This window comes from Carassius auratus, chromosome 40, assembly GCF_003368295.1.
Source record: "Carassius auratus strain Wakin chromosome 40, ASM336829v1, whole genome shotgun sequence".
In the NCBI taxonomy this organism is placed as follows: Eukaryota; Metazoa; Chordata; class Actinopteri; order Cypriniformes; family Cyprinidae; genus Carassius; species Carassius auratus.
The window spans coordinates 6750311-6765666 of NC_039282.1; the positions used below are offsets into that span (position 1 = coordinate 6750311).

Genomic DNA, 15356 nt, shown 5'->3' on the forward strand with positions numbered 1-15356 from the left:
GGTTTTTTCTTAGGGTCATATTTGGAGTTTCCATGTGAGAGACATTAGAATTATTGAGGACACCGTTGTTCTTTCAATATTCAAACCTAGCTCTACGATTGTAGGGCCACCATGAATGACAACATGGTCCATTATTATTATTTCACCTGAGACATTTCGACTAATTGGCCTCTTACCTCTTCCTCTATTTTGTTTCCCTATCCACTGCACATCCTTACCTCTCTTGTTCATCTTAACTCTTGACCTTGTTCTTTTCCTGGTTGTTCTTCCATTGTCATAAATTGTAACACTGTATTGTGCTCTGCCCATGCTTGCGAAATTAATGTTCATGAGATGCACCTTTGAGCTATAGAATTGATTGGTCATTGTATAATTTAACACATCCAATTCCCTTCATTAGTGAAAGCTAAAATTCATCAGCACAATTCATTGGAATTTTTTTGAAATGTGTAGAAAATATGCTTGACACATTATGACAGCTGGTTTAACCAATTTGCATGCAGTAATAAACCAAAGCATTTACGATTTGTTCAAAAAGCTGAGAATTTGTTTTCTGATTTGCACAAGTGACTAGATGATGTGGAGCTTAAACAAATAGTTCTAAGAATTTCAATTATGATTTGAGAAATGTATCAAAGTGACTGAGAAGGCGTGATAACCTACAGTCTATGGTGATAACATCTCTTGTTTTAGGATACCCGGAAATCCATATCTCTAATAGTTCATTCTTTTAATAATTAATGATGTTTTAGCACATGTAAAAGGCACACTGATGGACTGTGATAAGGAAAGGCTGTGGTTCCCACTGAAAATAATATAAATATTTTTTTTTATGTTTTAAAAAGTAAAGGGAGATATTTGTATAGGCTGTTAGATGCTACAATAAAAAGAAATAACATATTTTTTAACACACACACACAGATAGACAGACAGACAGACAGTCAAACAGACAGATAGACAGACACAACAATATATTTTTTCAATTAACATTTTCCTGAGTAATAGTTTCCTTGTAGGACTATGTAATTGTTTTCATCTGGAAATGCATTTAACCCCCCCAGCACACACACACACAAACAAACACAAACACATTACGCACACACAAGCACACGCACGCATGCACGCACGCACAAATTAATGCTATAAAAGCTCAGCAAAATCACATTACCACTGAGCTCTCTCATCTGAACCCTGCCCATAACATTATATGTTTCTTTCAATTTCAAATAGGCCTAGCTGATAGAAGGATTATTCATACAAAACACAAATACATTCAAGTAATAATGATCAAAGGTAAGAGCTTTTGAATTGATTTTGGTTATTAATCTTTTACAGACTTCAAACTGTTGCTCCTGCTAATCTGTCAAACTATCTGTATAAAAGCTTTAAAAAGCTGTAAAAAATGCCAGTTTACTGTGTGTCAGGAGATGAATTCAGTGCTATCGTGTTTATTTTTATGTTTTAGTTGTGACTCATTTGTGACTTTAAAGACCAAATAATGGATATTAGAATTTTAATTCTCATTCTTGTCTCCTGGTGTGAGAGAAACTCCTTTATAAATGCAAACTTTATAAATGTAATCTGTTTCAAAAAACTGTTCTATGTTTATGAAATGAAATACTGATGTTTTAGCTGGTTTGATTTTATTGTTTCACACAGAGAACCACTTGCATACAGAAATGATTGTTGTGGTCCTCTTTTTCTCGGGTAAGAATTGCACACAAATCTCATACAGGCCTATTTAAGTTTAATGTTATTTTTAATGTCATGTAATGTAAATTTACACTTTTTTAACCTTTAAGATTAAAGTTTTTTAAGATTAAAACACATTTTGCTATGAGATTTGAGCACTGGTTTTAACTTGAACGCACATTCGATCAAAATACAGTAAATAAGACTGTTTATGTTCTTCCTCAGCTGTCTATTCTCAAAAGAAACCAGATTTTGGAGCACTCTCAGCATGTGTTAACAAAAATGGAAGCCTAACAGTTGAGTGTTATTACCCACCTTGTGACAACACACCCTTTAACTGCAACCTTTATGATGTTGAGCAAGACACAAAAACTCTAATTGGCAGCTCATATGAGAAACTGGTCAACAAAAATGTTTCATTCTTAAATGCTACATCTGGACAGTGCCAACTCATTATCAAAGATCACGTCCGGATTTACATCAACCAGACCAAGACTTATGTATGTACTCTGAAACGGAGAACAAGTAAAGAAGAGAAGAGACTCACTGTGAAACACACTGGCACAAGAAAAGGTTAGAGTCAGTTACATAAAACGTCTCAAATAAATGATTTGATCATAATAAAACTGACCAATAAATAATGATTAATATTTCGTAAAATATGGAATTTGCTAAACATGAACATTTTGTGACAAACAGCATGTTCTAGATTCTTTCTTTTTTATTTCAATTCATTACTCTCCACCCTTTAAGCATCTGGTTTTGTTTTTCAGAGCGACCAAAGGACTGCCCTGCATGTGGACCATTACTAAATGTCTCAGAATTGCTATGGTTAGCAGCATTTATTTTCTCCCAAGAAACATACTTGTAAAACCAAACATCCTTCAGTAGGCCATCTAGAACAGTTTACAACAAGCCTTTATGTGTGTTTCTTCAATGAGCATTTGGTCCTGTGTCTAAAAGCACACTTTTGTTTCATATACTACTAATGTTCAACGGTGTATGCATGCATCATAAATATTTATATCACATTGTCACCATATCTCAGGTTATGTATCATGTTTAACATTTTGTCATGAAAAGCTAATTTTTGGAATAAAATGACAGCCCCTTTCTGGATCGACCCAGCGGCGCTCTCTAGCGTTTTCTTCAGATACACGTTTGACAAAACAGAAGCGACACTCAAATTCGGACACAGCTAATTTATACGTTAACTGCTTACTGTCTATGGTTAACCGTTACATGGGCTATTATGCTTTTATAGTTCATTTCGCTGCACTGGCGTAGCTCATGGGTTTCTTTAAAATTCAGCTCCCCGCCATGGGATCGAACCATGTGTTCAGTGTTTTCATCCCAGGTAAATTACATTAAACCAGCACGAATCGGCTTTCAAAAAAGATAACACATACTTATACGAAAGAAGTTGTTTAATTCAGGCCTTAACAAGTTTGAGCATTCCACATTATGAGGTTCAACATAAGAAAGACGCTATTTACAGAAAATGATTCTGTGCGCATGCGCAGAAAGCTAAACGATCCGGTTGCTGCTGTTGTGTACAAGAGAGGACACAAGAAAAGTAAACGGTGAGAAACATGAAATCACATATTTATTTTGCTTATCCCAACACCAATGTTATGATGGCTATATTTATATTTATTTGTGTAACTCGGCTCATTTAAAACATTTTTGTTTTTTTTTGTCTAAGCTCGTCTGATAGCACTGTAGCTAGCTAGCTAACCTTACAACCGAGTCAAATATAATATCCATTTGAATGGATTAAAAATCCTTTTGTATGCATAATTTAGTTAGCCTAATGTTTATTTTAAAAACAGTGTAATAAAAAACAAAGTATTAATGTAACGAGTGACTCCTGTTGGCCGGTTCTGTTAATAATTATTATTGTGTGTATTTTATAAACCACACACATATTTTCACAAGCATTTTCATGTTAACATTTATATAATTGGTTTCCTCTGTTGAATCCAGTACAGGTTTGATCAGGCAACAGTGAGTGAAGGCACATTTTACCAGTTACATACTGACTGTGGATATGAAAGGGTTGGTACCAATTATTAATGCAACTAAATATTTGAACTATACAATTTGTAAAGCACCATTTTAACTAAATGTTCAACAATGTAAAATGCTGTGTTTCCAGACAACAGAAAAGTCCTGATATCAATGTTCCAGTCATTGAAGAAGGTATGATAAGATTCAGCATGATGTAGTAATATCAGATTATTTTTAAATAAATTTAGAGAAGTGGTTTGCGTGTGTGTGTATGTGTTTTCTTAATCTCAGGGGCAGTTGCTACTGCAGAGGACCCATCGGCAATCACAACTATTCAGTCTGCTTCTACTTTCTCCTCAGAGCAGCCGATTAAATATCTCTTCAAGACGGAGGGAGCTGGGGGGCAGGTAGGGGAGCTGTACCCTCCCTCAGGGCAGGTAGGAGATGGGGAGGAAGTGTTATATTCAAACCTGAGTGAGATGACAATGGAGAACCATTTTACAATGTTATTCAGTGCTGTCAACTCCAGACGGATGAACCAACCTTAATTGTTCCCATAGAGTGATCTTTCTGATGATGTTTCAGAAAGATTTAGCAGTGATCTCTCTTTCTTCACTGTAGGTATCTTCTACAGACAATTGTAAGATTATGTTTCATAACATAATTTATCCTTTTAATTTCCCTCAGGTTACATATCGAGTAATCCAAGTCGCAGATGGGCAGCTGGAAGCTCAAACTGATGGTGCAACTGCTGTTAGTGTAGTGACAGGGTTTCCTGCTACAACACAGCCTGTGACACAGGTGGACAACTGCTTATTATTTTAGCTGACATGGATGAATAGAATTGAACCTTTTTACATCTTGTTTCAATATTATTTAAATCTGTTTTTCAGGCAGTTTTTTCTCAGTCTGAAGGCTTGGAGGGTGATGGCACAGAAACCCATTACACATATTACCCTGCTACTATCTCAGACGCAGCGGCTGGAACCATGGTGACCAGTGTTCAAGCCTCAGATGCCCTGCTTAGTCAAAGTGCTCCTGCAGGTACATCATCAAACCATTTTTAGCGTAAATGATGGATTTCACTTCCTATTATGCACATTAATACTTAACAGTGCAACACTTCTGTTGCAAAACAGTCTGGGTTGTTTGTTAATGTGCTTTTTACTCCTGCTTTAGGTCAGTTGTATGTTATGATGTCCCCGCAGGAGGTCCTTACTGGAACCAACCAGAGGTCTATTGCACCTCGTACACAACCTTACAATGCGTAATGTTGCTTTTCAGCCTTGTTTAATACATTTCTTTTTTCAGTTATTGCTGTTTTGCTATCTTTATTTGCATTCTTTTTTATTTTTCGTGACCGCACACAGTATAATGTAAAAGGATAAAAACATTTTTTTTTTATCCATTTATTATTTTGATGTCAGTATCGGTATGCCATAAGTCTATTTTATATTAAACTGGAAAAACTCCCTGTCAAAAGTTTGGAATAATCAATATTTTTTATGTTTTTGAACAAATTCTGAGATGTTCGGTGAGGTTGCTTTTTTTTTTTAATTTAAAAAAAAAAGTTAAAATAGGAATATTGTGAAATATTACATTTAAAAATAACTGTTTTCCAGTATAATATAAATGTAATGTATTCCTGTGATGGCAAAGCTGAATTTTCAGCAGACATTACTCTAGTCTTCAGTTTCAAATGATCCTTCAGAAACCTCTCTAATTTGCTGAGACTGGAGTAGTGGTTGCTGAAAGTTATTTTAAACTGTAATAATACTTCAAAATAATATTATATTTAATGCATTTTTAATCAAATAAATACAGTTTTGAGAGCAAAAGAGCTTCTTTCAAAACAGAATAAAATTCTCTACTTCTGACCTGTAGTGTACAGTGTTTAAATGAGCTGTTTACTGAACATCTAAATGAATGGATAAGCATAGGAGCAAAATGAAAAACAGTTATTGTAACATACTTTAATATTTGCAGTAAGACAGAGGGGCCAAGGACTTCAAGAGATGACAAAAGGCGAGCTCAGCACAATGAAGGTAACTGAAAAAGGATTGAAAATTACATACGGTTAGATGTGTAAGTTAATTGCAAATGATTCTTTCAAACCCACTTGACAGTTGAGCGAAGACGTAGAGACAAAATTAACAACTGGATTGTTCAGCTCTCCAAAACAATTCCAGACTGCACCATAGATTCCACTAAAACTGGACAGGTATGTGTCAGTTTTGTGAATAAAATTGTGCAGGAAGTTCTGGATTATATCTGATTTTGCTGTTGTGTGTGTGTGTGTTACAGAGTAAGGGTGGGATCCTATCAAAGGCCTGCGATTACATTCAGGAGCTGAGACAAAGTAACAGCCGGTTAGGAGATGAACTGAACAGCCTTGACAGGTTGAAGATGGATAACCAGCTGTTACGGCAAGAGGTATTTACACCAATAATGGATAACTTTAATTATCTAGATTAATTTAGGCTCGTATAATAATTCACTTGCACTTTAGTCATTGTTTTGATCCTGGTTTTACTTTAATTTAAACTCACATTTAAACTCAAATTTAATATGGAAAAACCAATATCCCCTGGAAAATGTCTTAATTTTAGGCCATATATATATATATATATATCTGTTTTCCTGTCTGTCTCTATCACTTTCTTAATTTCTTTATTTATCTCTTTTGTATTGATCTCATTGATTGTTTTGTAATGTTGTTGTTTTTTAAAGATGGAAGATTGGAAATCTAAGAATCAGATTTTGAGGAGCCAGCTCCGGCAGCATGGCATTGTTGCAGCAGCGAGTGCAGATCCCCAGTGAAGAGTTCAAAGGATGTAGGAGTTTTGGAAATTTAGATCGAAAAACATTCAGTGCAGGAGATTCAATTTTCTGACGTTTTTAAACAAACTTGAACAATGCAGGACTTAATGCAGTATTCAGCATACCGGTGATGATTCTCCATTGGGATCTTGCTTTATGTACATACTTTCTTTTTCTTTTTTTGTGTACCCCATACTTTCTTGTAATTTAGCATTCATTTTTTATGTACCAGGACAGGTCAGATAAATTTGTTTATTTTGTACTGTTACTTCTAAACTTTGTGGAAATGATTAATGTTAAATCTTTGTGTTATGAATGCATTTTCATACATTTGATACTTTTCAGGTTCAGGTTTTTCAACTTAATTTGTCTGAATAATGAGCATGTCAAATAACTGCCTGTTAATTGGCAATTCACAACATGATCGTAGTAGATTTCATTATGCAGAGTACTGAAATAAATACATTACCCCACTACTCTATTCTTCTAAATTGTGGTCTAGGAATGTTTTGTTGTAATGTCGCCACTTTTCAAATTCATTTAGATTTTAAGAAAAATAGACAAGCTATCTGCCGTTCTTGAAGATATTGTCGTCTATAATACCAAATATTTGAAAGGTTCAAGACTAAAAAATCAAGACTCGTGCAGAACTGCACACTGCTCGTACCTGCCTTTAATGTTAGATGTTCCTCTAGCAGCATGAATATTTGGGCAAGCCATTTTAACATTAATACAATAGTAAGTAGTGTTTTTGTTGGTTTTACTTGTAAATTTATCAGATACCAGTATGTATTTATTATGACATTAGTATTTATGCCAATTGTGGCTATTGTATTTGTACTTCTTCATCATGTACTAGTACTTATTTCTTTGCTACTACTGTAGCTACTATCTCATTTATGACCGTTGACTATTCCATTGTAACTGCTAACAGATTTTACCATTGAAGTCTACAGGGATCTCTGTGGTTCAGAATTCCAATATTCACTTCTAAATTTTTCAGTTGTTTCAGGTAGGTATTCCCATTTTACTCATTACTGTTATCGCTTGCAGGTATCCTAGTACTAATTCAGCAGACACAATGTATTAGATTCCAGTGTATATTTCGGTTGATTCATAGAAGGCAGCCATCTGACTAGTTATTAAAAGCAATCAGAAAGGGTGAAATATGAACTATTACTATTTGGAATAGTTTTTGTCTTAATCACTATCCAACTAATGATATACTAGTCACTATTGAATTACTTAATAGTAATTAAAATAATTGTTCAAATAAAGCAATGTTAAACCGGCTTGCCATATTAAAAATAAATGATGAGCCTGTTTCTTTAAGGACTTGCAGGGCTTCCGTTGACGTGAGGCACTTCACTGTTGTTGCTGTTGCACTGTGGACTTTTCCGCAAACCCTGTGATGGGAAGATTATGTGTTGATAATATTTCAAATACATAAACCAGAACTATGATTTGCATGCTGTTAGTTGCAGGGCACGGCACGATTTTAGAGACACAGATCAAGGTAAATCAACTAATATAAACGTTTTCATCTGAGCCACAAAAACTTATGATTTCTTAACTTTGGCGCTCGTGTGGACTTAAATGCAACGTTATAAATGTATATTCAAAACAAGAAAGAGAAGAGGAGAAAGTGTGCTACGGTTAAGAATAGGTTTGCAATGAAACGCTGCGCTTTTCTAAACTCGTCTTTGTTTCACAAGAGTGATATTACAGGTCTGTATGCTCATCTGACCGGTGTGCCCAAAGCTCTGTTACCTGGAGTCGGGGGAAAGAAAATATTGGATTTCTGGTGGGAAACCGTCAACACGTGAGTCATTATATTTGTTGTGCTGAATTTTTAGCATCATTTAAAAAGGTGTTTTCCATGCAAACCAATTCAACGCAATATTACCCTCTCACTTAGGCGCCAGCTCTTCAGTGAAGTCTACCTGGTTACAAATGCTGATAAGTAAGACATAGTTTTTTTTTTTTACACGTTTACATTTTGTTTTGTGTAAATAAGGTCGGAAGGCGTGGCTTCTTTTGAATGTTTATGATACACAGTAGCACCCATTAAGCTTACTTAAGAATGTATATTGGTTCTAACAACATTCAATTCAGATACAAGCACTATGAACGGTGGGCAACAGCAAATGACTTTCCAGTGGAGAATGTTGTGAATGATGGCAGCACTACTTTGGACAACAGACTTGGGGCTGTCGCAGATCTTGAGTTGGCCATCAGAAGCCGACAGCTACAAGATGACATCATGGTGGTAAGGACTTTTTCCAGATTCTATTTGACAGAAAAAGAAAATTGGCTGAACCCTCGGGCCATCCATAAGTTTTTTTCTTTATTGGAATGGATTTGGAGAAACTTTACATTTAATCACTTGCTCACCTATGGATCCTCTGCAGTGAATGGGTGCCGTAAGAATGAGAGTTCAAAAAGATGATAGAAGGCTCACGATAAGTAATCCACACAAATCCAGTCTATCAGTTGGCGCCTTATAAAGTGAAAGATTTGTTTTTAAGCTACAAATCCATCATTAATACATTTTAGGTACCTCTGGCCATACATTTACGTTTAAACATTTAGCAGACGCTTTTATCCAAAGCGACGTACAAATGAGGTCCAAACGAGTACATAATCCATAATAATGTGTGAAAAGTCCATCTTCTCTTGTCTTCTCACATCAAAATCCACCAACACGTCCTGTTAAGAGCTGTTTTGAACCATTTTCACTTGTAAATGGTGCCTAATCTGTATATATTTCTCAGGCAAGATGACTTTTTCCCTGGAGAAATCAATTTTATAGATTAGAGCCTCTAGTAAAAACCATATTTTAGCTGGAACGAAGTAGTGATTTGAACATTGTGATGTTGATCAAGTGAAGTAATGCAAAATTTCTCTAAATCTGTTCTGATGAAGAAAAAAAAAATCTCCATCTTGGATGGCCTGAGGGCGAGTACATTTTTATTTTTGGGTTTATTATTCCTTTAATTCTAATGGAATGGCAGTTTTTAGTTGTGAATTAACATATTGCACTTACAGATCGCAGGAGACATGCTTTGTGCTGATCAGAACTTTGACATTGCACAAGTCATTCGCTTTTTCAGATCTAAGGTAAGAGAGACTCATCCTATTGACTGTGTTGTTACAAGATTATTCTAGTGGGTGAGATGTCACACACAGTGACCCAACCATGTTTATACTGATTTGTACTTTCCTGCTTGCTCCACACCCAGTAATTAGTGCGTTTATGCTCATACTTCACACACACCTCTGTATTTACTCAACACTATTTTATCTATGTTTCCACTCATTTACCTTGTTGAAATAATTAGTGTAATTCCTACTCAACTGTTAGTCTCATTACCTGTTTCATACTTCAGCCTGGAGAACTTGCTATTTATTATGAACTGGAGTCAGGAGAGAAGAGCTACACCAGAGGAATTGTTGAAGTTTGTCCAAACACCCATCGGTGAGAAATGATGAACCATTGTTGTGGTTTTCATGGAATAAGTACCCTCTGATATGATATTATAAAAATAGCAAAGTTTAGCAGATTATTTAACATTTTTGAATTTTCTTGCACTCTGAATAGTCGTGAAATGGAAATATGGAAGTCTTTACATTATCATAAATCACAATAACCAAGCAATAACTTTTATTTTATATTTTTTTTATCATTTAGGGTGGCATTTGTTTTTTGTTTTTGAACTCTAAATAACAGAGTTAAGTCTAATCAGTTTGTCATAGAATGAAAATATATTTTTTTGGCTTTATAAATTGCATGTAGCTTTCGCTGGAGGGCCAAGATCCTGCAGTGTTTAGCTCCATCTTACCTGCTTGGAAGACCTTGGTTACTTCAGGTGTGTTTAATTGGGTTTGGAGCTAAATTCTGCAGAACAGTGACCCTCCAGGAGAAGTATTGGATACCCCTGGTTTAAGTGTTCACCACAAGCTTCTGAACCTGTGCTGACAACAGGGTCATGCGATTCTTTGAGAAGCCTCAGGAGGGAGTCACTACTTCTCGTCTGGCCAGTGTGGTGTTCTACTGCCTACGCAAAGAGTCCTTACTGTACATCTCTGAATTCCTCAGTCAAAACCCTGATGCTAATGATAGAACTTTTGGCAAGTTTTGGGTAAGTGTTGAACTTATCTTTGAATTAAAAAATGTGAACCATCAAGACTTTGTTTTGTGTGACTTGAGATGTTTAATGGTTGTAGGAATGGCTTATAAATGAGGAGAAAATTCCTGTTTATGGGATGAAGTTACCAACAGGATTTCAACTAATTGGACAAGTGGTGGGTACAAATGTAGCATTATTTCGGGTTAATGTTTTATATTTTGATATGATATATTTGTGACATGTAATATTTTTAATATGTTATATTTTAATAAGTCTCTTATGCTCACCAAGGCTGCAGTTATTTGATCAAAAGTCTTCATTTGACTCCTGTCTTCAGTATCACATGATCAATCTTGCTGATATCATTCTAAAATGCTGATCGGTGCTCAAGAAACATTTATTATCATCAGTGCTGAAAGCAGTTGTGCTGCTTAACATTTTTTTTTGTGATGCATTTTATGTCAGGATACTTTGATGAATAGAAAGTTAAAAAGAACAACATTCATTTGAAATACAAAACCTTTGTCACTTTTGAGGAATTTAATACATTCTTGCTGAATGTAAGCATCAATTTAAAATAAATGTTTGAATATTAGTGCTTACCATATTATTCTAAACATAAATGTTGTATTAATGCATGTTGAGTTTTAACATCTTTTTATTACAGGGTCTGTCTGATTACACAAAATGGCTCGCACACTATTCTTCAAAGCAGCAGCTGTCCCCATCTAAACCCATTACATGCCGCTCCTTTGCCAGGTCAGGCAATACACATTGGCTAGTATCCATAAATGCCTACTTTTCTTCTTACACATAGGTCTGTGTGTTGACTCACAGGGTTGGACTCATGGGGAACCCCTCTGATGGTTTCAATGGGAAAACTATTGCTATGAGCATAGCCAACTTCTGGGCTGAGGTCACGCTTATTGAGAGCCAGACTTTGGTAAATAAGAACAGAATGAGATAAGACATCACATGAGGAAAGCGCTGTTCTTCACTCATCTCTCTAATTTTTTTTCAAGGTTCTTCTACCTCATCCTCTGAATGACCCCACAGAGTTCGGAAGCTTGCAGGATCTTTTTCGGATCAGCCGGAAAGAAGGGTTTGTCCAATCATGAAGTATTTGTATTGCTTTGCTTTGCTAAACCATTTGACTTTCTTGAGAAGAACAGAAATGGAGATGGTTTGCAGAATGTTGGAGGTACAACAAAACCAATAATTGTAATGAATATTGTTCATTTAATTATCGTCCAGGTATTTGGGAGGCCTGAGACTTCTACAAGCCACCTGTAAAAAGTTTTACCAGTTCTGCTCTGAACAAGGGTGAGATGTTGCGATCCAATTGTAAACATAATTCGGCATGAAATGAAACTCACCAGTTTCTATTAAGACACTGACTTCTGTTTCTTTTTTGCCACTTTAATGCTGACAGCATTGCTCTGTCCAAGCAGAACTTTACGCTCAAGTATGACACAAACATTCCTCGGCAAGTGGTAAGATTTATTATTAATATAATTTGCAGGTGTTTATCTAAAGTTGAAGTCCTGAGAGTTTATTTTGAGGGAATAACTACGATGTACTACATTTCTTTTAACTTTTAGGGTTTAGCTGGCAGTAGGTGAGTTGAACATTTGACTACAAACCTAAGTAAACATGAACCGCCAGTTTCTCCCAAGCTCACTCGTGCCCTTTTTGATTTACGGTCTATTGCAATGTATGATATTATTCAAGTTTCAGTATACTTGGTGTTTGATCTTTGATTTGAAACACTGTCCAAATTTGATACTGTAACATCAAATTTGAATGCTGTAAAATTATCATTTGGGTGTTTTCTGTGTAGTGCGATTGTGTCTGCCACCTTGAAGTGCCTGATGAAGTTTTACAACATCACAGACAACGTATGTTCAGCCTGGATCAATTTAGAACTTCTTTTTTTTTTTTTGTATTGAAATAAACTATTATCTTACATAAATTCTATCCTGGGACAGGATCTTCCTAAACCAATCAGAGCCAACTTTATCCTCAACGTTGAGACTGATGAGCTGTTCATCACAGCTGGTCTACAGGATCGAGTTGTGCAGGTATGTATACTCATTAATTTGGCTCATCTGACTTGCACTGTGTGGAACATGATCGCCTCTGTATTAACTTTCTAATAGGTCTATGAAGGCTTGGTTTACATGGACTTCAATAAACAGCTGATAGATGAGCGGGGTTATGGTACCGTTTTTGAACCTAAATATTATTCTGGACAATATACTGTAAATAACCTTTTTCATTGTTTATAAACCTGGGATGTACCTGGGATCATTCAAAACTGTAAGGTTTGCTAAGATCTTTTTTCTATTTTAATATATTTTAAAATTAATTTATTCCTGTGATGGCAAAGCTGAATTTTCAGCATCATCACTCCAGTCTTTAGTGTAAAATTATCCTCCAGAAATCATTCTCATGTGCTGGTCTATTGCTCAAGAAACATTTTTTTTTAATATTGTCAATGTTGCAAACTGTATTTGTACAGCAATAGAAATGTGAATTTTAAGATGTTTTTCTATATGTCAATATTAATTTCTGTAGGGGAGTACATTCCCTTGGATATGAGCGATCTTCCCTTGTTCTGGCTAGCCTATTTGGGCAATCCGAGTGATTCTGGACAAATTCACAGTAATGTTAGACAGCGCTGGTTGAACGGTAAGTCCTGCTTTATGTCCTGGTTTATGTATTAATTGTAAATAAATAAAAGCCTTTCATAAGTTCTCCCCTTTCTGAACAGGTGAATCTGCTGTTGTTGAAGCTATGAAATCCTTCGCTGATCTCACAGACCAAGCCCGGTTGGTTTATCTTTGAGTATTTGTCCTTCAGTTATTGTTGTGTTACACTTTTCATGCTGTAATAGCAGCTCTTGTAGCTTTGATGTTCATTCAGGATGACAAGCAGTCAATGAAAAAGTTGATTTTCTCACCGTATACAGTGCTGCCTTTCAGTGTAAAGACTGGCCCAGACTTGCACAGCTCATGGATGAAAACTTTGAGCTTCGCCGGTATGATGCTTTAGTCCATGTATCAAACTTTCAAACGAAGCTGAATAGAAGTTTGGTGCAATTTAATTGATAAATAGCTCAAAAATGCTAGTGTTGAAGTTGCATTTCGTCCATCAGGTCGGTGTATACTGATCACTGTTTGGGCCCTGGAAGTCTGAAAATGGTCCAGATTGCGAGACAGGTAAATGAATGCCTCAATGCATCGTTTCCTAAAGATCTCATAACCTTTTTCACAAATTCACTACTAATGTCTTTAGAAGTAAAGTGACCAGTAAAGTCTTTGTTGTCTGTGTAGTTTGGATCTGCAGTCAAATTGCCTGGCAGTGGTGGTGCTGTGGTTGGATTGTGTATGGACACTGAGCGGCTGGTATGGCGGATCTTGTTTTTTTATTTAATTTACATGATGTGTGAATTACCGTAATTAGGAGGAAACCACTTACTGCTCAGAGCTGTTCGTGTGCTATTGGAAATTGTTTGTATGGCAACATTAACACAACTAAAAAAGTTTACTGATACTAGATCTAGAGCAAACTTATTAAGATATAGTATCAGTAAACCATTTCAGTGTGTTTGGTTTATAATTTAAATCATTCTATATTTAGACATTACGAGTGCAAAATGATATCAAACATAAATATACACTATCGTTTGGGTTTGGTAGTTTTTTTAAATAGTTTTTTAAAAAAGTCTCTCTTGCTTACTAAAGATGTTAAATTGAATATTGAAAATATAGAAATATAGATAATATTGTGAAATATTATTACAGTTTAATGTATTTTAAAATGCAGTGTTACATGATCCTTCAGAAATCAGTGTAATAGGCTGATTTGGTGCTTAAAAAAAACATTTCTTCTTCTTATCAATTTTGCACATTATACACTTAATATTTTTGTGCCCTAGTGTATAAATCTTTATTATGTTTTACCACTAGGTGGAGATGAAGAGGGCTTTCCAAGAGGCTGGATGTGTGTTTTGTTTTATTGTGCCTTATGATCCATCAGTGCAGAGTCAAAACTGATCAATCAGTGAAAAGGTTTTATTGTTTGTTTGCCAAAAAGCTGTGTTATAAAGACTCCATAAGAGGAACATTCCTTAAAGTGATGGTTCAACCAAAAAAAAAAAAAAAAAAAAAAATCATTCATCAGTTATTCCAAACATGTATGATTTTATGTATTCCGTGGAACATAAAAGAAGATATTGTTACTATTTTGTATCCATACAAAGAAAAATTATTAGTAGACAATTTTTTTTTTTTTTGGTTACTTTCTTCTAAATATTTTATTTTGTGTTCCATAGAAAAAAAGTAAGTCATAGAGAGGTTTGTAATTCAGACTTTTCATTTTTGGGAGAACTATTCCTTTTAAGGTTGACTTAAGTTTTCAGTTTAAATGAACTTGTCACTGTTTTCCTATTTCAGATTAATATATCACCGGTCACTGTTTAGCAAAGGGTGGGGCTCCAACTGTTTTGGATGGAAAAGAGAAACAATTGACCTTGCAATGGTAGTCTTTCACACCCATCCTGTTCTTGTGTCGTAAAGACATTTTTGTGAAGAGCCAAAAGTGTTTATTCCAGTAGATGTGATTTGTGAATGGAAGTTGTTATTGAATTAAATCTGTATATTATAGTCAACACTACCAAGTCATTTCAAAAGTTCTATATGT

General features: G+C 35.3%; 2 protein-coding genes across 13 annotated transcripts; both read left to right on the plus strand.

Annotated features, from left to right (window-relative positions):
- Nucleotides 1-2839: 2839 nt before the first annotated feature.
- On the plus strand, nt 2840-7009 carry LOC113058418 (upstream stimulatory factor 1). Of its 11 annotated transcripts, none has more exons than XM_026226302.1 (11): nt 2840-3275; nt 3684-3750; nt 3851-3894; nt 3994-4139; nt 4390-4503; nt 4596-4746; nt 4882-4969; nt 5689-5747; nt 5829-5923; nt 6007-6135; nt 6433-7009. In XM_026226302.1, the coding sequence occupies exons 2-11, from the start codon at nt 3743-3745 to the stop codon at nt 6520-6522; spliced, it is 924 nt and encodes a 307-aa protein (XP_026082087.1). In that variant the 5' UTR covers nt 2840-3275; nt 3684-3742; the 3' UTR covers nt 6523-7009. The 11 variants fall into 11 exon arrangements, with proteins under 11 accessions (XP_026082087.1, XP_026082086.1, XP_026082089.1 ...); XM_026226301.1 differs by having other exon boundaries at nt 2841-3275; nt 3679-3750; XM_026226304.1 differs by having other exon boundaries at nt 2841-3275; nt 3679-3750; nt 3994-4109.
- An 844-nt stretch (nt 7010-7853) lies between these two features.
- On the plus strand, nt 7854-15322 carry gkup (glucuronokinase with putative uridyl pyrophosphorylase). Of its 2 annotated transcripts, none has more exons than XR_003277965.1 (23): nt 7854-8038; nt 8238-8344; nt 8441-8485; nt 8638-8791; nt 9571-9642; nt 9912-10000; nt 10508-10664; nt 10750-10827; nt 11320-11411; nt 11490-11595; nt 11675-11754; nt 11907-11975; nt 12085-12145; nt 12254-12270; nt 12493-12550; nt 12641-12733; nt 12812-12872; nt 13230-13343; nt 13426-13483; nt 13637-13692; nt 13810-13873; nt 13988-14059; nt 14624-14693. XR_003277965.1 is itself a non-coding variant. In XM_026226300.1 (23 exons), the coding sequence occupies exons 1-23, from the start codon at nt 7982-7984 to the stop codon at nt 14708-14710; spliced, it is 1860 nt and encodes a 619-aa protein (XP_026082085.1). In that variant the 5' UTR covers nt 7855-7981; the 3' UTR covers nt 14711-15322. The 2 variants fall into 2 exon arrangements, 1 of the variants encoding a protein (XP_026082085.1); XM_026226300.1 differs by having other exon boundaries at nt 7855-8038; nt 13624-13692; nt 14624-15322.
- Nucleotides 15323-15356: the final 34 nt, after the last annotated feature.